This window comes from Haliaeetus albicilla, chromosome 19 (assembly GCF_947461875.1).
Source record: "Haliaeetus albicilla chromosome 19, bHalAlb1.1, whole genome shotgun sequence".
Classification (NCBI taxonomy): Eukaryota; Metazoa; Chordata; class Aves; order Accipitriformes; family Accipitridae; genus Haliaeetus; species Haliaeetus albicilla.
In genome coordinates this window covers 19,492,193-19,518,138 of record NC_091501.1, presented here as the reverse complement: position 1 = coordinate 19,518,138, position 25,946 = coordinate 19,492,193, and the positions used below count along the sequence as shown (strand labels likewise).

Genomic DNA, 25,946 nt, shown 5'->3' with positions numbered 1-25,946 from the left:
TAACGGGCGCCTAAGTTTTGCAGCAGTTCCGCAAGGCCTCTGCTGACACTTTCACGACCGGCTACGGATAAAAACGCTTTTTATATTCAGCCAGGGACTATCTTACGCCTGCCCCGGCCGGGCAGCCAACTCGCTCCCCTCAGGACGAACCGGTAGAAAGCCCTTACGGCGGCTCTTACGCCTCACGCCCTCCGTGGCCCCGCTCTGAGGAGCCGCGGCGGTGCGCGCCGGGTCCCCGCCGGCGATGAGGGAGGGGGAAATGGCGAGGAAACGCTGGGAATTGCGCTTATTTCCCTCCACCGCCCTCAGAGCGCGCACTTCCCGGGTAGGCTTTCCCTCAGGTTGAGACGCAAAACGCCGCCTCCGAGCCCCTCCGGTGCCGGCGGGCGGCGGCCCCGACCTCTCCCTCCCCCTCCTCCCGCCGCGCCGCCTCAACCGCCCGCGGCCGCGGGCGGTTGAGGCGGCGCGGCGGGAGGAGGGGGAGGAGGAGGAGGAGGGAGGGGCTGAGGCTGCCGCAAGGGGCGGGGGAGCGCGGAGCGCATCGATCGCGCCCGTCCATCCAGCCATCCAGCCATCCACCCTCTCGGCGCTCGGCTCCCTCGGCAGCTCCAGCCCCAGCCCTCCCCGTCCCCCGCCATTTCAGACCGGGACGGAAAGGGACGCGGAGCGACCGCCGCGGCGGGGCGGGCAAGGGAGGCGCCGGCGTGCTCCCGCGGCCCGCTGCAGCGCCAGGCAGGTACCCGCCTAGCCCTTAGCCCTAGCCCGCTGAACCGGGACGCAGCCGCCGCGCTTGCTTGCTTTCTTCCTCCCTTTCCCTTCGAGGTGGGGCAGGGGGAAGCGCTGCGGCTTCCCAGAGCCGGGTACCCCCCCCCCCCTCGTCCCCGTCCCCCTTCTTCCTCCCGGCGTCGCCCAGCGGAGGGGCAAGAAACGCCGGCAGCCGGGAGGGGGCCGCCTCCCGGCGACTGTCCCGCTGCCGCCCGCGGGGCTGCGCCCTACCCCGCTTCCCCTCCGCCGGCATCCTCCGGAGCAGCCCTCGCCTGCCCCTCCGCCGTCCTTCCCCGCGGCGCGGGCGGTGGCTCGGCGGCCGCGGGAGGGGGCGGCGGGACAGGTGGCCAACGCCCTCCGGGAGCCCGGCACCCGGCGGCTTATGCCGAGGCAGCCCCCCACCCGTCCCCTTTTCCTCACAGATTTATTTTTTTTATTATTTTCTTTTTCCCTCCTCCCAAATCTTTACACCCCCCCCACCCCCCCGCCGTGCGCGGGGCCGAGGGGCCGGGCCGGAAAGTTTTCGGCGGCCCGGCCGCGTCGCTGGCTCCTGGCTGAGGGGAGCCGGGGCGGGACGGGCAGCCGTACCCCGAGCCCCGGGGACGGCGAAGGTGGGGGGGATCCCGCCGCCGGCCCCGCGGCGGAGCTCGGGGCGGTCGCGCCGGGCTCGCCCGGGAAAAAAAAAAAAAAAAAATTGCGGCGGTGAAGCCGTCAGGTGAAGCTGTGCTCGCACCGGCGCCTGTCCCGCCACAGCTGTTTGCAGCAGCGGGGGGGGGGGGGGGGGGTGTCCCGGGTTTGTGGCCCAGCCTGAGGGGCGCTCGGTTTGGCCCGGCTTTCGTAAAAAACCAGGAGCTCTCCCAGAGTCGCTGGGGCTTTGGGAGAAGGCGGTGGAGAACGATATCTGTGCCCCGCAAGAAATACTCTTTGACGTTTTTCAGAATTTAATGTATCCTTGTTTTTTTTTTCTCTCTGGAATCGGTGCCTTTCAGCTTAGTGCCCACGCTGTGTTTCCTATGTATGACTTTGTTTGAGAAATAGCATTCCCTCACAGCTTTTTGTCTTTTCTTTCAGGGAGGGAGTTGCTTTCCGGTAATAGCAAAGGAACGTGATATTGAATGAAAACACACCAACAGCATCCTCATTAGTTGGAGCCTGACTCTCTGCTTAATGTTGGTTTCTTTGTCATCAGGTCTGCTAAAAAATGACAGAATATAAACTTGTTGTCGTTGGAGCTGGTGGTGTAGGCAAGAGCGCCTTGACAATACAGCTAATTCAGAATCACTTTGTGGATGAATATGACCCTACAATAGAGGTAAACAATTTCATCTTATACTTTTTGTGAAGAGAGATTATCAGTAATAATGGTAGTTGTTTACTTTTGGACAGTTACCACAAAAACATAGAACAAGGCTTTATAATAAAAAGAGCTCAAACATATAATGGTCCGCACTGGGCCAGCATTGGAGAGGAAATAGCTGTGCTTCTCGATCTGGCTGTCAAACAACATCTGCAGTAAAGAATTAACAATTTTTATCAATTAAAGTATGGTGTTAATTGCCATATCTTGTTGGACAGTTTTGGATGCATGTTTATAGGATCTTGGGTGACAAAGTATTTGCCAAATTCACTTGAAAGTGGTTGGCAAAACTTTTCATGTCTTTGCATGCAACCTCTTAAATGTGATTTTCCTTTTTGATATCAAGAAGGAAAATTTGTTCTGAAATGCATGCATCAAGCTTTCTCAGCTCCTATCATTAGGATCTGTTTCACACGGTGAGAAATGTGTCCTGGAATGTTATGGTGAATGAAGCAAAATTTGGAGCCTGTTTTTTTTTTTTTTTTTCCTAACACACCAGTGCATGTTTCTGTATCTAGAAAAAAAATGTTTTAAGATAGCTACTGTAGTAGATTCTTTGAAATACATGGCACAGTTCCTCAAAATCTGAAATTGTATTTAAGCTTTAAAAGCTGTGATATTTTAAAGGCTTTTAATGAGCAGGCAAGCTCTGCCTTTTAAATATAAGAAAAATACTAGTGTTGTCTGAAATCTCCTGTGGATCGTTGGATTTAATAACCTCAGACCATATAAAGGGAGAAATGACACTATAATTTACCCAAGATTTTTATGTTCCCAGCACTGAAGCTCTGTAGCTTATGACTTCATTTATATGTTTATACAATGAGGCACTTGCTTCCAAGCTCACTTGAAGGAATCGCAAGGGTTTAAATCTAGGCTTAAAATGGTGACTCGGAAAATGGCTATGTAGTCATTTTCAGGTAGACATAAGCGAAAGGAGCCAGTGCCCTGAGGTGGTAGGAAGCTGTCTTATTTTAGCGAAGTACAGGCCTGAGTTAATGTGCCCCAAATAGAAATGTGTTGGCTTGAGTTTGAGTTTACCTTAACCTGTCTGTGTGTTGTCTTGTTTCTCTGTTGCATGGCCAAGTAGTGCTTGTAGAAGATTTTGTGAATAGACCTGTGGAGAGAGGAAGAGTGACTTGCACTAGGAGAGCAGCTCTTTCAATTACTAAGTGTGAAATTTTAAGACAACAACCCAAAACACACTTAAAAAACAGAAAACACACAGAACTCATTGAGAGGAATAAGCAAAATGGGATTTTACTTTTTCCTGCAAAAGGAACTTTGGAGGATGTTGGTCTTTGTAATGCTTGTTCATAATAATCTGGGTTTCTCTTGGGTTAGAGGCATGTTTATGCATTACAAAAACGTATTGTGGAGGAGGTTCTATGTTAGAAGTTGTCATATAAAGCCAGAACTGCGTAAACAATTTAGGAACACAAAAAATTAAATGCCAGTATTCCTGAATCACTTGAGGGATTTTGCTAATCAACAGGCTGAGTATTTTGAGGAATACCAAATACATTTTAATGTAAAATAATAAAATGAAAATACAGTTCCTTATAGAAAGAACCTGAAATCCCAGAACTGTGGCTTTTATTTGGTTGTGTGCAAGATGACTGTAACATTGTGGTGTGGTCCAGAATCAGTATGTTGTTGTGAAAGAAAGAAACCTTTAACCCAATGGGTTTTACCAGCATCCACAACTTGTCGCATGCAACAGTATTAATCTTCTGCAACTTCTACAAGTTCTTGTCTGAGTACTAGTTACGATTTTTTGTCTTGTAAATTCCTTGAGGATGGAGACTGTATCTTCCTACTTGTGGTAAATCACCTTGTGCGCGCTCACAGTGCTATAATCATGCAGGTAAGCTTGTAGGGAAGAAAGAATTCAGTTATAATAAGAGTGGTCTGTGATTTGGAGTGGCAAGCAGGTTGCAGAGAATGGGTTTGTGATTGGGTTTAAGTGCTTCAGTCCTTGCCTGGGCAGAATCCTATTCAGTTGAGAAGGGTTGCTTGATTGTGCTTCCTGTATAGATGCAGTTGTGGTGGTAGGGGCTGGTGAAAGAACAGTAGCTGTAGAGTGTTTTTTATGCAGTGTGAGGAAATAAGGCAAAAGTTGCTTTGACTAGTAAATAATAACAGTTAAGATGGCTCAGTAGTGTCACTACTATTGTTTCTCACTTACTGCTGTTTCTTTCATCGCCACACGGCTGTTGACAAAATACTCATTTTCCCTCACAGATACATAATCAAGCTAAATATTTTGGGGTGGACAGAGAAGGGAGTTTAGTATTTGTAGTGGATTCCATAAGGACACAGTTATTGAATAATTTAAATCCTTCCTGTGATTAACGAAACAAAACTCAACACTTTTAAAATTCTCATGTTGTGAAGACAACGCAGTTAAAGAGAGGAAAAAAATATACTAGTTACTTAATCACAGTTGCATTTACAATGTTAATATTTTTGCTGTTTTCAGTGGAGTAGAATTAATGATTCAACAAATAACTTGTTTGGAAAATGTGAAGTTGCATGGCCTGCTTGAGTATTTACTTATATCTGAGCATAGCAGATGACGGGGGGCAGGGGGAGGTTTAAAATGAATGTATGTTTGGGTGGCTACTGTTATTCAAATATATGTGCCTTATATGTTTCACAATTTCATATCTTATTTGAAGTAGATGTCCGAGCACAGATTTGTAGCCAAGCGATTTTAAGTGTTTTTTTTTTAACTGTATGTACACTAACACTAACCCTCGTAAATCTGGCCTAATACACAGACCAGTTGGACTAGTGCCCTCTACCGGTCGAGGTTTGTTAAATCTTTATTTGTGCTCTCCTGTGTGATAATACAACTTCTAAATTTTTTATTTTATTTTTATTTTTTCTACAGCTTCAGCATGTTTAGTGCTAAATATATGTCATCTTTTCAGTGTCCTAGAGAAAGAACAGCTTTCCTAGTTGCCTGTCAGAGGCTTTTCAATTGGATTAGCAAAATCCCTTAGCTGATTTACGAATACTGATATTTAAGTCTGTGTTCTTAAATGACCTATGCACCTGTGAAACTTCCACCAATATTTAGTAATAGTTTAGTCTTCGTAGCTGTGATATTTTAACATTAAATCACTGGTATAATGGATTTTTACAAAATAATAGTTAGTTGCTTAGATGGGATTTATTAAGCAGTGGGGTTTTTTTAGATAAATTCCATATGTAGCATATAGCTGAGATTTCCTATCACATTTTCTAATCGGTGCTTGTGAACAGATGGAATTATTACTCCTTTAGTATAATTCGTGGTGATTTTTATGGCTTGTGAAAGGCAAATAAAAGCAAGGCTAAATGATTAATGAAATTAAAACTTTTTTTATAGAGATATGCTGAGTCTGTATACTGGGGAAAATTGCAAATTCATACTTGGAGTCGGGTACTACTTCAAAATTAACTTTTAGTTTGCATTTTGTTTTTACTTAATAGCTGTGTACTGGGTGTTTCTTATTGTTCTTCCGTTGCATTCATTACTGCAAATCTTCCAATGTGCAGTAAAGCTACTGGATTTTTATAAGTTATGAAATTTATAGATTACAAGGTTGGGTTTTTTTGTTATTAAAGGGGAGTCTGGCCATTTGGATGCTGCAGTTGCATTTTGAAGTAGAAGTGCCACAAGTAGTACAGTGGCATAACTTTTTGTTACATCCTACTTTATATTTTGCAGGACTTGATAATTTTTACTGTATGGTAACACTTAAACAAATTTTATCTTTGGTATGTTTACGCTGATATTCACCATAATGGGGGTCGGGGTCCCAGTAGCCTGAGTTTTTAATGTGGTGCTTCAGTTTGCTTTCCTACACTGACAAATGTGATTTCAGGTTTGATGTTTTGCAGGGGAAAAAGAAAAAGGCAAAAAAGCAAAGTGCTTATTATTTCAGTAGCTTGGAAGGAAATCATAAGCTTGAATTTTCTCCCACGTCTTTCTTTTTCTTCTGCCTCAAATCCGCTTTCTAGTTAGTGACAAAATTTTCTCTCCAGAAGCGAGCAAAACAACTATCATCTCAGTGTTCCTTCTTTTTGTACCTGTGCTGTGCTTTATGCTGGTGCATCTTTGCTGCTACTGCTAACATGGTAGGCATGCTAAAGCCAGCAGTTCTTAAAAGTGATTTTTTTTTTTTCTCTTAAAAATGACTTTTCTTTGATGAAAATTACTTAAAGCTTTTGTTTAGAGCTCAGTTGAGGGGAATTTCTTTTCCTTTGAAGTGCTGAGATGTAAAGGAATAATACAGGCTTTTCAAGAACTGTTTTTCATATTTTTAAACTAGCAGTCAAATTGCAAGAAGAGAAAATGAAAGCTTTGTAAACATGCCTAGTATAATGATAGAAGTTCTACCAGAACTTCAGTGTGAACGGTACTAAAGGTATCATAGGACATGAGGGATCTGCTAATGAATTTAAGTGAATTAGAATAAAGATGTGTCCTTTGGGGGAGGGAGGGGGTTTGGTGTGGGTTTTTTTCTTTTTTTTTTTTCTTTAAGCAATGAGATGGACTATTAACCTTATTTTAAAACATGTTGGAGCTTGTGTATTTGTCTCGGCTCTATCAATATTTAAACAGTATTGAAACATAAAGCATAAACATAGCATAAAGTAAGTTAGTTACTTCTTACTTGAACACTGAATTTACACTTCTGTGAAATAAATATTTCCAAAATCATATTGGAGGTAAATTTTTACCTTTAAGGTAACAGTCAATATTGTTTTACCTGATACTGGTAAATGTCATCCAGGCTCAAGATGAATGTGAGATTACAGAGTTTGTTTAGTTTAAGGTACTGATTCTATACCATTATCTTCTGCTTGTTTTTTAGCGTGAGCAACAAGAAAGAAGAGAGCCTTTTGTAAAAATACAAGTAAATAGAAAGTGTACAGGAGTAGGTATATGGTGCCTTAAAATGGGTACGAAGGAAGGTCATTCTGAATTCATCTTGAAGTTGGCTAGAATTGCAGCTTTAATTCTTTTGATTCCCTTCCCAGTAGCTTAGGTGCACTTCTGTATAGTGTTAAAAAGAACAATAGCAATATTGTGTTAATCTCTAGCTAAGGGATCTGAAAGGTAATACCAAGATTTTGTGCTTATACCTTTTATTTGTTACAAGTACTGTTTACTGAGAATAATTCATGGCACTGCTCAAAGACCTATTTTAAAAGCTTATTGACGTTGTTTTATTTCAAATATACAGATGTTTATAGAAGTTATTGGGAAAGTAATGCTTATGTTCTTATCGCTAAAACTATGTACTCATAGAAGCCTAGCACCAAAAAGAGCTGTAAATAGACATGAATATCTAGTTGCTTGAGACTTTGTACAGATTTTAGCCACTTGAATCGGTGACCTGAAAACTTTGATAGCATTGAAATTGGTTGTTCCAACATCTCTGTGAACCAACCCGTCAGGGCTTTTATATGACTCTGTTGGTCTGTCTTGGCTAAAAAGCTTGATCTTCAAATATATTAACACAACTTCGATAACTTAATAACGAATATCATTATATGTACCTGCTTAGGCATACGAAACAGATTTCCTGTCCCAAACACTGAAAGCTTTTTATACTTAATTTCATTTTCAGTGGCATAGATTTTTGGAGTTGTCTCTCTTGTGTACTCTTTCTATTTTATTATTTTGTACATTGTTGTGGCACAATGCTTTCGTAAACATCCATAGAATGAAGGTCAAATTTTACTTTAAAAAAAAAAAAAGGTAAATTGAGTAAGCTTAAACAAAGTCAAACCTTTTAAAATCAGGATTACAAGTTTCGTCAATTCTTCTTTTAACTGAGACAGAGGGGAGATGCTTTTGATCTGAATCCAATTTGTACTTTTTGTCCTTTTGTGCAAAATAAGAAATAAGAACACTGCCCTTTGTGTGTGTGTGTGCGCGCACGTGTACTGTTACTCACTGAAGATTCAGAATACAGATAAGAACATGTTCTTTCAGTGCTCTTTCCACTTCTGGATTACTGTATACATGTAAATATGGAACACTATTTTCCTACTGTCATTTGTCCATCTGTAAAGTTGGATTTTTAACTGTTTTCAGTCATGCTCGATTACTAGTAAACAACTTCAATATCTCCTGAGTTATAGGTGTTTGAAATCTTACTTTTTTGTGTTTAACCAAGGTTTATGTTTTTTCCTTTTCTTAGGATTCCTACAGGAAGCAAGTAGTAATTGATGGAGAAACCTGTCTCTTGGATATTCTTGATACAGCAGGTCAAGAAGAATACAGTGCAATGAGGGACCAATATATGAGAACAGGGGAAGGCTTCCTGTGTGTATTTGCTATAAACAATACAAAGTCTTTTGAAGATATTCACCATTATAGGTGTGTATATTGAAAGATAATTGACTAACTCTTCTGTTAGGTGGATAGGTTGCTTGCTCTTCCACTAAATAAATAATGAATGATCTCTTATGAAATAGCATCTAAGGGGAAATTTGCAAGTTAGCAATATTGCAACTTATTTGTGCATTTGTAGGTCTGAAAATCTACTGCCTCGTTCACAAGTTAGAATATCTGAAAGCGCTTCTCGTATAAACCAATGTGACTTAGTAATTTTGCCTCTTCATAGAGAAGACTTATCTAAAGGTAAACTTTGCCCATTCCATAGATAAAATTGTGTGCTAAGAGGGAAAAAACTTAAGCAATTGAAATTGTACAGACAATTATGTCAGTTGTTAGCTTTTGTTCTGGGGGTGGAGGGGAAATACCTGTGGAATGTTACTAGAAGAGTAACATGTGTAAGCCCTGACACCTAAGACTGGTAGACAAGCACCAAATCAGAGTTTCAGGATGACTGCTAAAAAACCTGTTAGTAGTTTCTTCATAGTCTCTTTCCTTTTTTAATACTTAGTTAAAAATTTCAACTCATGCTTTCTTTGTCAGCTACATTAATGTAGAAGTAGAAGCAGTCTCTGGTGATTACCATACCAGATAATTTATAACTTAGTAGCTTACTATTATACTGAATTCTCTTTAGGTATTCTGTTAGAAGGCAATCCAGATCCCACCAAAGATCACTGAGTTTAGCAGCATCAGTTTAAGATTAGTCCCAAACACATAATGTTAAGCTATTCATAGTTAGGCATTTATAATGCTGTCAGATATATGTTGCTGTATGGTGGAGGAGTGTTTTGCTATCAGTATTACCCACAAACCCAACATCTACTCATAAGCTGAAGTTGCACATTTTTGTTACGAATAGAAGTTACAGTTCCTCATTTAAGGTGGGATACCATGGCAGTTCAAGGTAATCAAAGTCAGCAGGTGCAACTGCCCTGATCACATAGTTTCACTTTCTCCTGCATGCCAGCAAGGCAGCTCGTTTGATTGTGTAGCGTGCTAATGTGGGTAGCTAAGCAGGTAGATGCCTACCTACAGAAATAGTTTACTGCTGGCTTATCTCCCTGGGGAGCTGTGGGATCAGGGGAGTACTGTTGCAAATGAGAGGGGCAAAATGGCTGCTGCATACTAAGTCAGGGAGAGATCAATATTGAGAACGTGGGTGCTTTCTTTCAGGACTGTTTCTTTTTTATATTTGAATTGAGGTAGCCAGCCTTTGTATAAATTTCATTACATATAAAGTGTTCTAATTGAATGTATTGGTACTGGTGACTTAAAAAAAAACCCAAACAGGTAAGAGTTAGCACAGCAGGGATGACAAATGGAAAAAACAAACCAACATATCTATTGCTCTCAGAAAAACCATAAACTCCTCTTCATTATCAAACCAGATTATTTACAAATGGGTTTCCTCTGGTTGTGGAGGAAGAAGGGAAGAGGGTAGGATAGATGTTGATGTAAGGGGAAGAAGGAGCATAGAGGTTTTTATGTGGAATTTTTGTTTTTAAAGAGAGAGTTGCAGATTTGCATAAGAAGGCCTTCCCAGTTTATTTCAAAGAATGTTGTGAGTTGAATGCTGGAGTTTCTACTGTGCATTCACACACCTGTGAATGACCTTGCAGACTGAAACTGAAGGCTTATAAATAACTGAAAACATTGACTAAATTAAGGAACATATGGCTAGATTATTTGGGAAGGCAAAAGTAATGAAATTAATGATTGTTATTTGAGATTCTTGACAAGTACATCTAACTAGTATTTCAAAATGCTTTCTAACTATTGTTTGAAAAGACTCCCTTACCAAATTTCTCCTCGTAGAGAACGAGACCAGTGGTCTTCAAAATTTAACCCTGCTGGTCTAAATGCAGAGTTTGTAATGCTGTATTTAATTAAAAACAAAAAAACAAACAAAAAAACCCCAACAAAACAAAAAAAGTCCCCAAAAACCAAACCAAAATGGAGACAACAGGCATAGCACTTTTACCTTAGCAAATGAATTGAGTATTAGGAGTGCTGAGTATGAGAGATAAGTAGTAAGATTTATACCAGAGCTTCCTAGGCTTGTTCTGGCATTAGCTGTTAAAAAAAAAAAAAAAAAAAAAAAGTCATGATGTCAAAATCTATAGTAGTTTGCAAAATGCCAACTTTTTTTTTTTTGAACAAGATGATAAACTTGATGGTGACAGGATTAGTCACTTTATTTTTTGGTGGCTTCTAATAGTGTTATGTGCAGTAAAATAACCTAAAGTATGATGTTGGAATATGTTAATTGAATTTTTAAATTGTTTTAAAATCTACCATATAGACTATTAATATTAATACCTGTTAAATACAATCTCTCCTTTTTTTTTTTTTTCCTTTTTAGGGAACAGATAAAGAGAGTTAAAGACTCTGAAGATGTCCCAATGGTGCTAGTAGGAAACAAATGTGATTTGCCTTCCAGAACAGTAGATACAAAACAAGCTCAGGATTTAGCAAGAAGTTATGGAATTCCTTTCATTGAAACATCAGCAAAAACAAGACAGGTAAAGCTCGAAACTTACCAGATACAAATGCAGAACTCTCATCTGAATTATCGTTTCAGGCATTGACAATTGCTTGGTCCTATCAATAGGTACTTTTCTCCAGAGTACAAATTCTTGTGGTGTCTCTTCCTTCTGTCAACTCATTGACAACTGGTAATTGTTTATTAATGAGTGATTTGCTTCAGTTGTGCAAACTCAAAGAATGAGACCTGGCCTGCCATTAACTCTCTGCTGTCAGATGGTTGCAGCATTCTTAATGTTGTGAAAGGTTTTAATAGAATAAAAAGCACTTCTACTTAGAGGTGAAGTGCTTTTTTTCCTCAGCAAGACGATTAAGCAGACAAACAGCTAATCAGTTTCTTCTGTTTTAAGTCTTTTCATTAATAACAAAAGGAATTTTTCTTTGAGGCGTTGGTTCAATGTTAGTGGGATGTGCTTGATATACCTTTTTATAGCTAAGCGATTGACCATAAGTATTTTTTGAAATTATTGGATTAATTGCCTGTGTAAACTGATACTCTTCTAAGACTTTAGAGCTCACTGTTGGTATATCGTACCCCACTGGTATAGGTGAAAGAGGCAGCCATTAGGGTCCTTTCAGTGCTTCTCTCAGGGTTTGCTAGGACAAAGGTGAACATAGTGGTACATCTGTGCATTCAGGAGGAGATAAGCTATACAGATGTAGATGAAACTGATTCTGTACTTCTGGAAGAAAGCATTCTTTTTGAAAAATGCTGATTTGTGTTTTTTCTTTTAAGAGTAAAGACTTAATATCAGTACAAATTAGATCAGGCCTGAGTGGCCGAATAACTCATACTCTGTGCTTAATCAGAAGTGTTACGTGGAAATTATGAATCAGGAATTAGGTGTAGCAGAGGAGGCAAATAAGAGCAGAATACTGCAATTTGAGTAACTGCTAAATAGATTCAGCTGCATCACTTGGCAGAATTTCCCCATAGGCAGTACCTAAGTTACTTTTGGATATAAGAAATGAGTATTTTATTAGTGCAAATTTGCTACACCCACCCAAGTTTGACAAGTTGAAACCTGGACTAATTAGTAAAACTTTACAGAGGAATCAAAGGAATGCTAACTTTTGGCAATAGAGAAAGTCTCTGTTGTGTAGTTCCATTTTTTTAATCCTACCTAACTTTAATGACTGAGAATAAATTAGGCCACAAGAGTGTTGTGAAGAATGTGGCATGTAAGTGGACTTGAATAATTACAGTGTTCTTGTTTGGAAGGTGCTGTATTAGTGGCTGGCATTGAGATGTTAGGATAAAAAAGGAAGAACTCTGAAATTATATTTGAGGTTTGAAATAATGGAAGTTCTGTAGTAACATGTAGATTGTACTTTGTTTGGCCTGTTTTACAGAGCATCAGGCTTTGTTGAGGAAATACTCCTTTTGCATAGCCACTTTTAATAAAAGTACGTGGATACAATGGTATATTTTCAAAGATTGCTTCTCCCCACCCCACCTGCAGTTTACTCCTACAAGCAGCCCCATCACGCTTAGCCAATACAAAATCGCATGCTCAAAAATCACCACTTCAGTTTTATAATGTTTGTTTACACAAAGTAGTACCTGCTTTTTGTATCTCTCAGACTTTTAAGAGGTCTGCTGGAGGTTTGTACATGTTTCAGAGCACAATAGATCAGTCATATTTGACTGTCATTCTATAATTTGACTGCTTTTATCTGTGACTTTATATTTCTGGAGGTGCCAACTGAAGTGTTACAGAAGAGATCTGACTGTTGGCTTTTGTTTTTCAAAGCTGAGCTTTACACCCTCTACAGATAAGGAGTCCCTAAAGTAGTCTCATGGATTTTAAAATAAAGATACCCAATAGACTCTTTGAGAATGTTGGCTTCTAAAAGTTGGAACCACTAGGTATGGCTGCTGGTTCTTTTGCAGTGCTGCTAGCAACACGTTGTGTTATGAAACTGCTTCATAAGATGCTGTGTTGTTAAAATATTTTTGAGAAGACAAAATGGAATTGGAGGAAGAACCTGATCTTTAATTATAGCAAGATCATCTAAGTATTTATGTATATGTGTATACGTATGCATTTACATATTACAATTTTTCAGTCACATTGTCATTAAAAAAAAATATACATATATATATGCATACCTTCTTCCAAAGTAACTTTTTTAATTAGGGGATTCAAACAATTTTGCAAGCTGCATGTGGTCCGTGGACTATTATTTTTATTGGGCAGAATTCAGTCCTTGGCTAAAAATAAATAAATAAATCTAGTCCTCTCTGGTTACATGCAGAACTACCAAGTATGAACAGATGTAGTTGGTGGTCTGGCAACTTCTGGAGTCTGTAGAAAGTCTGACTTGAATATTTGGAACTAGGAACCTTCTTTTCCTTTCCTGTACACACCTCCCACCACAGGGAAACGTCAGCACTAATGCACTGTGGAAGGGGCCCTCGCCATCTTCTTGCTTTAGCCCTTCCCCTTGCCCCACTTCTGCTGGAGCTCAGAGAGCATCAGAAAGGTTTCTGGGGAAGGAAACGGGGGAGATGGAAATGGAAAGGAGTTGTCCGTGTAGTCTGTTTTGCCAAGACACTTTTTTTAAATGATGGCATTGTATGCTCGTGCAGAATGATGTCTCAGTTCCAGCTAAGTCAGTTTTTAAGATTTTTCAAAAATTCATACACAAGGTCAAAAATAGGAAAGAGGAAAACACTGAAATGAAGTGCAGAAATAGGTTGTTCTAAAAGTTAGTGTATTTGTTTTTATTTGGTTCTGACTGCAATAAAGATTAACTTACTGCAAAAAGGTCGTGTTCTAAGCCAAATCCCTGTGTGAATTTTCATACAAATAGAGTTCATCAGTGAAATGTTTGCTTAGTGGACCCTACAACTTGAGTATAAGGCTATAGATTATTAATTTTTTTTAATTGGATCATTGACTGAAATGAATATAATGCAATTTATGAAAACTAGCGATTGCCCTATTTCTAAATGTAAATGTGTCAATACTGGTGGTTTTGTAAGGCATGTTGCATCACTTATACTCATCCTTTCACAATCCTTATGCAGAAGGGCATGAATTTCTTGGGTTTATTTTGATAGTTGTTTTTGCTTTTCTCTGTTTGACGTAAGCTTTACATTCAAATTCTTCTCTGTCCCCATGAGTGTATAGCTCCTGATGATATCAATAGCATCAATGAGAGATGAGACGCAAACTTGATTTATCCCCACCAAGGCTGCATCCTGTATTCTTTACTGGGCTTCCATTTGCCTGTGAGTTACACAAGGAAAAGCTGTAAGGCTGTAGCCCAAATGTGGTTTAAGTGTAGGATTTTGTTTTCCTTGGAACATTTCAACTGTCTTGCTAGTATTGAATTCAGAGGAAAAGCAGATAGATGGGCATTATTGTAAGCATAGTAAAGGATTCTCCAAAGCGTTAGGTCTCGTTGTTGAGAATATATACTTAAACACACTTTTGAAGTGTGTAATGAAGAAGTTGACTTAAATCACAAGGATGCTGTTAAAAGGCATTATAGTTATTTCAGCTGTCTGATGTACAATAGGTTAGGCCCCAAACTTGTGACAAAAAGAAGTTGAGAACCTGTGCCTGGTCTGATGAAGTAATCGGTGCAGTATTTAAAGAACTTCATTACTAATCTCAGTTAAGATTTACGAATAACTGATAACTTAGCCAGTTTGCTTGAACCAACTTGCCATTTTATTAGGGATTTGTCCTATCTGCTTAATGATACTGTATGTGTTTCACTCCAAGCCATTTTTAATGTAGTTCATGTGTACAGGTTCCATTTTGAAACTTTGTTTTCAATTAGTTACAACTTTGTCAGACTTCACAATGTGGATTGAGTTTTTTTCATGTTGCTTGTTTGTTGTAAGGGAAAATTTTTCCAGAAAGGCTTAGTCCTTCCCAAGAACAAGGCCCCAAGGAAAAAAAAAAAAGTTTTGATGATGTTGAAACACATTCTGGCATCCCACTTGTGTGCTAAATGACTCCAGGATGCTGAGGAAACAGGTTTGTTATTTACCTAACATAAAGATAAATAGGCGCAGCAAAAAAAGGTTACATGTGCACAATGGGTGAAATTCAGGTAGGACGGACAGCTATAATTCTGGCACTTCTTAACTTTGGAGGGATTAACTTTGTAATTTTAATCATGATTTTATGCAGTATTTAGTGAGAATTTACTGATGTATATCTCGTATTTAACACTCATAAGATAATAACATGATTAGCTTAACACACCCTCCCTCCCCAAACTAGTGGAGGTTCTGCATGTGTCTGAGTTATAGTAACTGTTTCCAAACAGTCCTTTGAAGTATTATGTGTGTTTTAGACACAGACAAAAAATTAGTCCTAAACTATAAGCTAAATATTACATGAGCTAGTAGATTTTTGCAGGTTTGTGTATTCTCTAGTATTGGCTAAGCTGACTTTACCACTACAAAGTTTTATGTTGGGGAGTGCTTTTATGCAAGTCAGTAGCATTCTTTTTGCTCATGTCCTCATGAATAATGTTGATTTTATTTGTCTAACAGTTGGTTTTAGGAGACCAACTCTTGACAAAGTGTATAAAGGTGGACACAGAACACTTTTGAGATGTCAAGGCTAACTTTCATTACTTTCCTTTAAGCGCTATTTACAGAAGCAGAACATGTGAAAATTCCTGTTTGTACTTTGGTCTGTATTTGAAATAGTCTTTCTTTGCACATAGTCATATTTTAAAATTGAATGTTTGGCTGTCTCCTGGGAGTCAAAAGCATCTTGAAAACATTGCCTCAAGGTCACGGGTTCTTTGGGCTGTTTAGATTTTGAAGGTTTTAATGTCTGCCAAAGGATATTTTTGCTTCCAGTTCTGACAGCTAAAAGAACTGGTTAATCATATTTTAGATGTATGGTCCATGCTCATTTAAGGAAAAAATTCTGAGGAATCTTAAAAGAAATTGGTATTAAAATGACTTCTTAAGTTTATAAGACTGGCGCCTGGCTCTTTAAAATGTCACCTTGTGCTAATGAAATTAGCAAATGCGTCTCTGTACAGATTTTCTTTCAGAATAATTTCTTTCAGCAGGATTCATAAAACTGTTCTTGGTGGTGGCAGTAGTAGCAATTTCTTTTCTCACTCTGTCTGTTTCTCTCCCTCTCTCTGCATTGCTAAAGCAAATTACAGCTCACATTGGTGATGGGAAAGTTGGCAATAAACGTTGACTGAAGAATTGCTATCTAATTATTCATGTGAAAGCTCCATAATCAAATTACATATTTCTACTGCAGAACAGTAGATTTGCAAAAATGCTGATTCTTGTACAGCCTGTGCTTTGGCACATAGCAGCTGATCAATGTTTACTGTATCCTCTTCAGGAATAAACTTCCATTCCTTCCAGGAAAACATGAAAGTATGAGCTTTACTTGGTTTTTTGGCTGTTTTTTAGTGGCTTCCTTTACATTTTGCAAACTCTCAGACCTAGAATGTAAGACTTCACACCTCGTCAATACTTCACTACATTCTAACAGGACACATTGTATATACCAGAGAAATACAATCCAATAAATAAATCTAATTAATCTTTAAATTCAAGTGGCTGTAGTTCAGAAGGACCCTCAGATAAGCAGCAGTGTGTTAAGAATGAGTCTTAAATGTGATAACCTATGGCACAGTTCGTGCAAAATGACCCAGTAACTGTGGCAGTAAATGTTAGCTTTTTTTGTTATTAGGTGCATAATATGAAGATAAGTTGGAGACATAATTTACCGAAAATTTGCCGAATGCAAGCCCAGATTGTGTCTTTGGGTAGTAATAAAGTTTTGAGGCTTAAATGGTTGTACTGTTTTCCATGATCATCAGACTGTTCTGTTTTTATTTTCAAATAATGTGTTTGTATTAAATTAACAACCCTGGATCTGACTGAGGAGACAAGTAATGAGATTGACAGTAAGGCAGAGGAGAGATTTGCTCTCCCCTTTAAAAGCTGCAGCTAAACATATTGTATCTTGTTATGACAAGAACATCCTTACAGATCTACCTGAATTTTTAAGTTTATGCACAGATATAATCAGTTTAAAATAACAGATATCATAATATAAAGCTGGTGCTGTACTTCTTTCTCTTGTATTTACTTAAAGATATCTTCAGTTCTCATACTTTCTCTTTTTTAAAATGCTTATTGTATCATCATCTCCAAGTAGCCTAAACTCAGAACTGCAGAAAGGTAGGGTGTGAAACCAGAGAATCTGGTGTAGCTCTGTGTCATCCTTGGAATACTTGAAGAGCTCTCATTAACCAGAGAAAAATCTGAGCAGCAGAACTTCATGGGCTGTTTGCACTTAGTGGTTATTATGGGACCTTTGCCCAGAGTCTGGCCCAGAGAGAACAGATTAGGTGTGCCTTGTGTGTTGATGTGAACCAAGCTCTTAAACACGATAGTAATGAACTTATTGCTTTTTCTGCATGGAAGAATAACTTCTAACAATAATCACTTTTGAAAGTTACTCTGAAATATAAAATACTTCGGGTGCTTCTTAAAAGCACTTTGCCATGACCCAAATATCGCTTTTCCTAAATCTAATAGCATAGTGTTTGCTCTGTGAAGTCAGTAGCTTTAAAGACAATATTGCCCAAAATTCAGTATTCTTGGAAGATTTTATTTCTTTGTAACCTCTTAGGAAATTACCTGTTTAGACTTTTTCTATACTTTGTTAGTTTGTTCCACAGATTTTTGCAAAGAAAGTACACCTTCATAAAGAACAGAACATAAACAAGCTTACTTTTCTTTGCCTGCCCAAACAGTTACAGGTTCTCACTTTGGCTAAGAAGTGAAAATAGGTGGTTAACTGTGTGTTTTAAGTATCCCTCAGTTACCAATCTAATAAGGTTTTGTGCCTGCTAAGTATATCCATGCCCACAAAAATGTGTGAGAAGATTCAGTACCATAAGCGGTATTATTTTCAGCATGGTATGCAATGGAAGAAAATCTTCCCTGTGCTTTTTTGTCTTGAGTGTTACCTTGCACAGGAAAAAAGGAGGGCTTGAAGCGTAGATATTCACAATAATTGATAATCAATAAATTCTTTGAGTGTGTCTTTTTTTGCTTGCATGAAAAACTATTCATCAAGCAGCAAATGTGCAAGCCTGGCATTTTAAATATATGACTGGAGATCCGTATACTTCTCTCAAGTAAAGCTCATAATTTCAGTAGTTTTGTTGTGGCTTTTTCCCCTGCCATGGGTGTCCCAATATGTCACAATTGTCAATGAAGCAGTTTTTAAGGAGTTGTGTTTTACAATGCAGAGAGTGGAGGATGCTTTTTATACATTGGTGCGAGAGATTCGACAGTACAGAGTGAAAAAAATCAGCAAAGAAGAAAAGACTCCAGGGTGCGTGAAAATTAAAAAATGCCTTGTAATGTAACAGGGTAAGTTTTGTAATGTAACAGGGTAAGTTTTGTAATGTAAGAGGGTAAGTTTTACAAATCACTTGCCAAATAAAAATGATTGACAGTATCTTGCAAATCAGACATTTTATGGTTAATTGATGACATAATTTAAGATATAAAGCCAATCAGATTTCAGTATAGTAATCCTGAATAATATTCCTAGCAAACACCCAAGTACTATGAATTTGCTTTGTTTCATGGGTTTTTGATAAACAGATTAACAAGAAGTCTTTACTGCATATCAGCTTCTCCACCTGTGAAACGGAGACCTAGTTTTGAGTGTGAAGAAGTTAAGAGGAAAAAGTTTTACTACAGATATATTGCAGATACTGTTGAAGTGAATATTGATTGAATCGTTAGGTTGATGAACTGAGGGGAGAGGACAATAATATTTATAGTCCTTCTCAGATGCAGAAACAGGAGGTTCCTAATCCAGCAAAGCAGTATTTGGCTAGCAGCTGGCATACAGGATTTCTTAATTCTCAGGCCCTTCCTTATGCCATGCCATTTTTCCCTTGTTTTCCCCAAGCTTAAAAAATCTACCATTTCTAGAAATACTTTAGTTTTGTTTTTTGCCATCTATAGTGCAATGAGCAATCCAGATTTGGACCAAATGGTAAGGTTTCACTTTTTTTGAGAGCCTTTACAAGGTGTGGGGGGTGTGAGGGAAGCAACAGTGAAGTAAAACTGGAGCGGGTGGGAGGGGGAACCAAACCCAACAATAATAAAAGCACACCAAAACCCCAATACCCAAATTCTCACAAAATTGTTTATCTGTAACTACACTGTAAGAAAAAATGGGAGGAGAGGGAAGAAGAAACTGTGATACGGAAGCAAGTACTAGTCTAAATCACTTCCAGTGCTTTTTGAGCAAACCATCAGAATAGCTCCTTGCATTACTATCCACTAATTCTTTACCTCTTACTGCACCAGTGCAGAACGTAGGTTGCTACTCCTTATATAATTGTCTAACAGGAGGATGACTTGGAGTTTCCCATTGTGTAAAAGAAAAACTGTTCACTTTTCAAGGTATTTTTTTCACACTCCAGAACATCTTGCAGAGAGGTAGTGGAATTTGACTTGTATCTTAAAGAGACTGTCACAACTGTAGGAATAGTCCCTTCAGTAAGGGAATTTTATTCCTCTTTCTGGGGGAGGGAGGAGAAATATTGTTTCATATCAGTTTTTATTAGATCTGCTCAGGCTTATTATATTCTCAGCTTTTAAGTGGTAGATGACTGCTCTGAGATAATTCTTTAGATATTTCCTTAAAAAAGATACACTTTGTGATACTGTTTGTATCAAAGGTTTCCTTTGCGGGAAACTGGAAAGGCCCCCCCAGTCTTGCATCCAAATATCAATAGAATTGATGCCATCAAAATACCTTGTTTTATTCTTTCCTAGTTATCAAAAAAACCCAACTAACAGCAGCTTGGCAAGTAGAGAGCAATATGAATTAAATTGCTTAAGCCTGCTTCCTGTAGCCTTCTGAAAACCAACTTTGCAGTTTCTTGCTCTCTTACTAATCTAGCCACAACTCAAAGTAGAATTTCTTTTAGTATACTGGAACTTTAAAGATCCTGAATTCTGTCTGCTTTTTCTTTCTGTGGAATTCCTTGAGAGAAGGAGAACAGGATGGTGGGAGTTGTGGGTTTTGGTTTTTTTTTTTTCCCTCCAGTGGAAGCATCTTTTCAGAATTTAAGATTCTTGATAGCTCAGTGAACCTATGCTTTCTTTCTACCAGCTTCCTACTTTCTTTCTGCCTATGTCCAAGAGAAATATGTTTTTGGGATTTTGTGCATGCTGTTTATTTTATTTTTTTTCCCAGATGGGGAAAAATCTCATGTCAACAATGGATACTGTTGGGGTTTTGGTTTTTTTCCCATACCCTATTTAGAAAATAGTCTTGGATATAAGACTCTAGAACTTCAAGAGTTTGCTCAGGGGAGGAAACATTCATCTTTATACTCAAGTGAATTTTACATAGTATTGACAGTCATTTCAGCAACTTTGTATTTAGGAGGTTAAGCTGGAGAAAGCGTATTCCAAAATTACGTGGTACAGCTGTTATTCAGTAGTGATTCTAGTGGAATAAGAAATCTCACATTGAAAACAGTCTGGCTTGTAGTACTTTCTGTTCCGTAAGAAGGTAGGTATTACTTCAGTCGGATGCATAGTAGATGACTAAGGAGAGCAGCACCTAATGACGTGAGTCTTTCAGCTGGGATTTTAGACTTAAAAAATATTCATTATAACACAGTTTGCTGTGTTACTGATAGAGAGTATTTACTTTCTTTTTTTGTCTGTGGATAATCAAATTTGATAGCTCAGAGTGTTGTTTTGCTGCCTCTTGGAATATTCAGTTTATCTTCTTGCTGCTTATGGGATGCCTTCTTAGTTAGATTAATCTTGTACAATTAACTGAAATCTTTGACTACCCTGATTACCATTAACTGCTGATGCTTTCCAAGATGGTCATTCCTGTTACACAGTAAAGCAGAAAATACATAATATCTTTTGATCCCTTTGTAATTTCCAACTACCAAGAAGAAATTTCTAAAACTCAGTGTAAAATCTTCAAAAGATCTCTTTCTTGAAAGCATTAAAGTTTTTACATAAAAAGCATACTATAACAAAAAGTTTCTCTAGGGCATAAATTAGACATCTAGATAATGTAATTCAGATTGAGCTGGGTTAACAGTAAAAAGTTTGAATTACAAAAGTTGTAGATTTGAATTAAAGAATTTGTAGATGCCTGATTAAAACTGTAATTTAATGATTTTTCCATAGTACTACAGAGGTGTACAAATATCTCTTACTCATGACTGATACATGTGTGTATGTATATATGTATTACATATTAAAAAAAATATATAAAAAAGACTCTTTTCTACAACTTAAAACTTGCTTAAGGGTCTATTTTGGGGGCTGGGCTATGAAAGAATTCCAAATTTCTTATGAATTTAGGGTTTCTTATTGATAGCCAGGTTAGTTGCCAAGTCTCATGCGTGCTTGTAAACAAGAAACCACATATCTAGACTTCTATATGGTCATGGGACCATGTGGTGCTCCAAAGAAAAGTTGCAGCCAGGAGCAGGCTGTTTCTGTGGGAACGGTTCTGATTTTTCTATTCTCTTTGCCTTTTGTAGTTGCCCTTTGGAAAAACAAGTGCCAGGAGCAAGCTCCATCAAATGCACCTTTATTGAGGCAGTGTGGTATAGTTCTGAACATGCACAGTGAATTTTGAGTTTCTAATCCTGAGCCTGGATTTAAAGCACTCATTCAGTACATCTTACGCTTTCCAAAAGGCTTGTACATAACAACTCCATTGTTAAAGAGAGGAAGGTCAGCTGCATGCAGTCCCTTCTTACTGAAAGAAGTAACTAGAAAGGTTGATCGCCTTTGATCTTACAGTACTGATGCCTTTAGGGACGTTCTGTAAACAGCATATCCACCACTTACATTTAAAATTTAATCCACACACTGAAAACTGAAAGACCTCAGTTTATCTTGAGTTCTCCTGTTCTAATTCACAAATATTCTAAACGTAGTTTTGTATGTCATGTTATATTCATTACCTGAATTTAAGAGGAACTGTGGCAGGACCAAACTACTAAATACATAATAAATAATTTTAAAGGCTTTATCTACAGTGGTGTTAATGCAAGGACGAAAGCTAAGTCAATTCCCTAGTTATTTTGCAACATGCGCTGTATTTAAAGATCATCATCACCTTACTAGGTAGAATAAAAGATTTCAGCCTTAATTGTGAAGTCATGTGTGTAAAGGCCCATAATAGTGTCTGGATATTACTTTGTAGAAGTTATTTTCTCTGTATTTATTTTTAAACCAGTTTAATGAGGGAGGGTTGCTTGTTTGAAAACTTAAATTACAGTTTTTGTTTAGTGTGTCATGTTTGAAAACACCACTGAAAGCCAACGACTGTCCTCGTAATAAGTATTTTTCTAACACATTAATGATGAGTGTGAAATACTGAAAGGTAGTTTTGTAAGGAAATGTGAACAGTCTTGTAGAAGAATATTGTGCAGTGGTTTTCCTTACCACCACTCTTGTGTTCTAGGAATGAAACTATTCTTCTGTCTGTTGTGATTGATTCTTAATACTGTCCTCTTAGCTGGCTGGCTGAGATGAGAACTGCAGTAGATACACTTTGAACCATCACCACTTCTAGATCATTTCCCTGCACAAACATTGCTAAGTATTCACTTTATGCATTAATGCTGAAGTTATAAGCAAAATACACTAGCTCTCTGTAAAATAATACCAAGCATTTCTAAATCTCAAAAGATTAATGGGGGACATGACCTTTTCCAGAACTAAGGCTACTCTTCATTAGGCATGCTACATCAATTTTATATTGATCAAGAATATTTTAATATGTAGAGTAAGTTATTTGCAAGTGTATTTTGTATATTACAAGACCTTGCAAAAGTGTGTTATTAGTATTAGGAGATAGGCTGCTAAGGACTTTGATGGAACATCAGTTATTTGTAAATGTATTATGAACTTGAATGTGAAGGTTTTAAATAAATTTAGATTATACTGGGAGCACTGCTTTATAAGTGAAGCTATTTAACACCTCACTCTTGGTTGGACTTTCCATCTTAAGTTTCATCATCACTTGGTGTTTGACTGAAACAGTAATGAATTGGGTGATTTTTGGCTTTATGTTGTGCTTTTTTCAGAGTTCACTTTCAGTTCTTTTACTGAAGTAGGCATACAAGGGTAAACAGAGACTGTTAAATTTTTATTGTCAGCTTGAAGGCAAACTCTGTAACTGACGAGGTAGGAAGCTGCCTGCCAGTTGTAGGGCTAAATTTCTAGACCTGGTTCTACAGTGGTGCAGCTGGCTGCTGTGATACATTAACATTATACAACTGTTTCTGATCTATCTAAAAGATATATGAGTAAGGCAGTGAAGAATCAAGATCATCTTTTATCTTAATGATTTTATAACTGTCAGTACTCAAACTGTTAAATGTAAAGGCTGACTGACAACATGGGTACTTGATTAGAATTTGGAGCAACCTGAAAGCTAGGCAATAAACTGTTTCAGGTAAATAGGTTGTTACAAAGTATACCGTATAACACTGTACTTGATAATGATTCATATCGGGCTTTCAGATAAGCTGGTCTTTTGACCAGAGTTAATTTTTGTCAGCTGTAATTACCCCCCCCCCCCCCCCCCAAAATAAACTACTTACTGTGAAGAAACATTAGCTTTTGTGTCTGTAGCTTAACTACTGGAGCCGTGGAGATTTAAGTGACTGTGCATGATACAGCAGCATGGATAATGTGTTCCACATGTCTTTATGTAAGTTGAATAGAATGATTTATCAAATAATAATTTATCCCTGGAACATGGGATTGATTTGCATTATATAAAGATTTATAAAACCGTGGTGTGATTACTATCAGTGTGCCTGAGAAATGACCTGAATATGTAGATTAATCATAACTATGTCTTTGGTATTGAATTCGTGCTACAAATACTTGTATTTACTTTTTAAAGCTGCATATAGACTATTAAGGCATCAAAAAAGCTAGCTAATGTTTCACAACTTTATTCTGTGGTAATAATATACTTACAATCTAAAAGTGTGATGCCTATACTTTTCTAGTTTGAGGTGGGACAACATGTGCCCTCTTCGAGATGGGGAAGAGGGCTGTACACTAAATTACTTTCCTTACCACACTAATAATGGAATTGGACCTAGGGGTATCTGTGGTCAGCCCCTGAGCAGTGTCACCTGCAGGCTGCTGTAAGGCCAGTTTGGGGAACAGCTGAGAAAGAAGGCAGGCAGGTGTTAGCTGTTGCTGGCACCAAAACAGCTCCTTCAGGTGGTTGTTCCAGTGCTCTTCAGAACTCGGGAGAGGAACAGCCTGTAGCCAGAATTAATTGTTCAAACAATGGCAGCCCACTCCCCAAAGCTGCTCTCCTGCAGGCCTCTCTGCCCATGCACAGTAATGCGGTCAGACGTGTTCCTATTACATGACAGGAGACAACTATGGTTCCCCTTCCATCTGAATGTTTTCCCCAGCATGCCCCTTCCCAAGAAACAGGAACGCTCGAGAGGACTGTTACCCTGGCAATTCCTCCAACACACAGTCTACTCAAGGGGACATTATAAAAGCCTCAAAAAGGAGAAGACAGCGTAACCTCTCCTGGCAGGCAGCAAAACAGACTGCTGATTGAACACACTTCACCTGATCAGGTCAGATGAAAACAGGCTGTACCTAAGCAGGCATGTAAGTCTGTTAATGTGATCTTAATGTGTGCATGTATGTATCTTTTCAGGGTGTTGATGATGCCTTTTATACATTAGTTCGAGAAATCAGAAAACACAAAGAGAAGATGAGCAAAGATGGTAAAAAGAAGAAAAAGAAGACAAAGACAAAGTGTATAATTATGTAAATACAGTTTATCCTTATTCTTAAGAAGTACTTAAGTAATTTTTGTACATTACACTAAATTATTAGCATTTGTTTTAGCATTACTTTACTTTCTGCTTCATGATCCTGTTAGCTTTACCTGAATGCTTGTTTTAAATGACAGTGGAAACTTCATTCCTCTTAAAGTGCCAGTATTCTTTGACTGTTGGTTCTTGAACTAGCAATGCCTGTGAAAAAAAAAAACAACAAAAAAACACCAACAAAAAAAACCTAAACAAAAAAAACTCACACAAAAACCTGAGAACTGTCTTAGGACTCTTCAGTGCATGCACCGTTGCTAACTTCCTATTTTTCTTACTGATTGTGAACTTCTGTTCTGTGTGCAAACCAAACAATGAAATGATGCTCTACACATTCTAACATCCCCTTTAATTTTTTTGTTTTTAAATCTGGTTGGGACAAAGGACTAGTTAGCAAAAGAGACTTTCATTTCAGCCTTTCTTTTATTTTAGACTGACTGCAATATAGAGAGACCAGAAGCCTTTATAGTCTTCCTGTAGATTTTGCTTCTAGGCATCTAGTCTTGTAGCATTTCAGATCAGCTTTAATGAATGTAAAGATAAAACTTTCACAAAAAAAACTTTCACTGCAATTTGTCACGGTCACTCCTTAAATACTCTATTTTTTCTATAAAAAAAAAAAGAAAAATTAAAAAAAGACAACAATGCACATCTGGCAATGGAAAAAGTAAAAGTTCTAATTAGGTTGATTTGCTATTGTTAATGCCTTGTTTTAAGACTTTCACTAACTTTTTGTGTCTGAAGACCAAGGTGAAATCCTAGCTCTTCTGACCCCCAGTGGCAAATCTTTAAGTAGCTTTGTTCAGTAGGTACAGGATTTCACCCTTAGTGTATCTAGGAAATACTAGAAAGCCTTAACAGATAAGTAGATTCAAATTCTTAGGTTAATTCATACATGGATCCAGAATTTACCATAAGAATTAAATCAGAATGAATCCTAAATTATATAGCAAAGTAAAACCATTCTTT

General features: G+C 38.2%; 1 protein-coding gene across 6 annotated transcripts; it reads left to right on the top strand.

Moving 5' to 3' along the window:
- Positions 1-589: 589 nt before the first annotated feature.
- KRAS (KRAS proto-oncogene, GTPase) lies at positions 590-25,153 on the top strand. Of its 6 annotated transcripts, XM_069806675.1 has the most exons (7): positions 590-736; positions 1,837-2,077; positions 8,326-8,504; positions 10,888-11,047; positions 18,339-18,454; position 18,506; positions 24,803-25,153. In XM_069806675.1, exons 2-7 carry the CDS (start codon positions 1,967-1,969, stop codon positions 24,917-24,919), a joined length of 684 nt encoding a protein of 227 aa, XP_069662776.1. In that variant the 5' UTR covers positions 590-736; positions 1,837-1,966; the 3' UTR covers positions 24,920-25,153. The 6 variants fall into 6 exon arrangements, with proteins under 6 accessions (XP_069662776.1, XP_069662774.1, XP_069662772.1 ...); XM_069806673.1 differs by lacking the exon at positions 24,803-25,153 and having other exon boundaries at positions 592-736; positions 1,841-1,854; positions 1,955-2,077; positions 18,339-23,681; XM_069806671.1 differs by lacking the exon at positions 24,803-25,153 and having other exon boundaries at positions 592-736; positions 1,837-1,854; positions 1,955-2,077; positions 18,339-23,681.
- Positions 25,154-25,946: the final 793 nt, after the last annotated feature.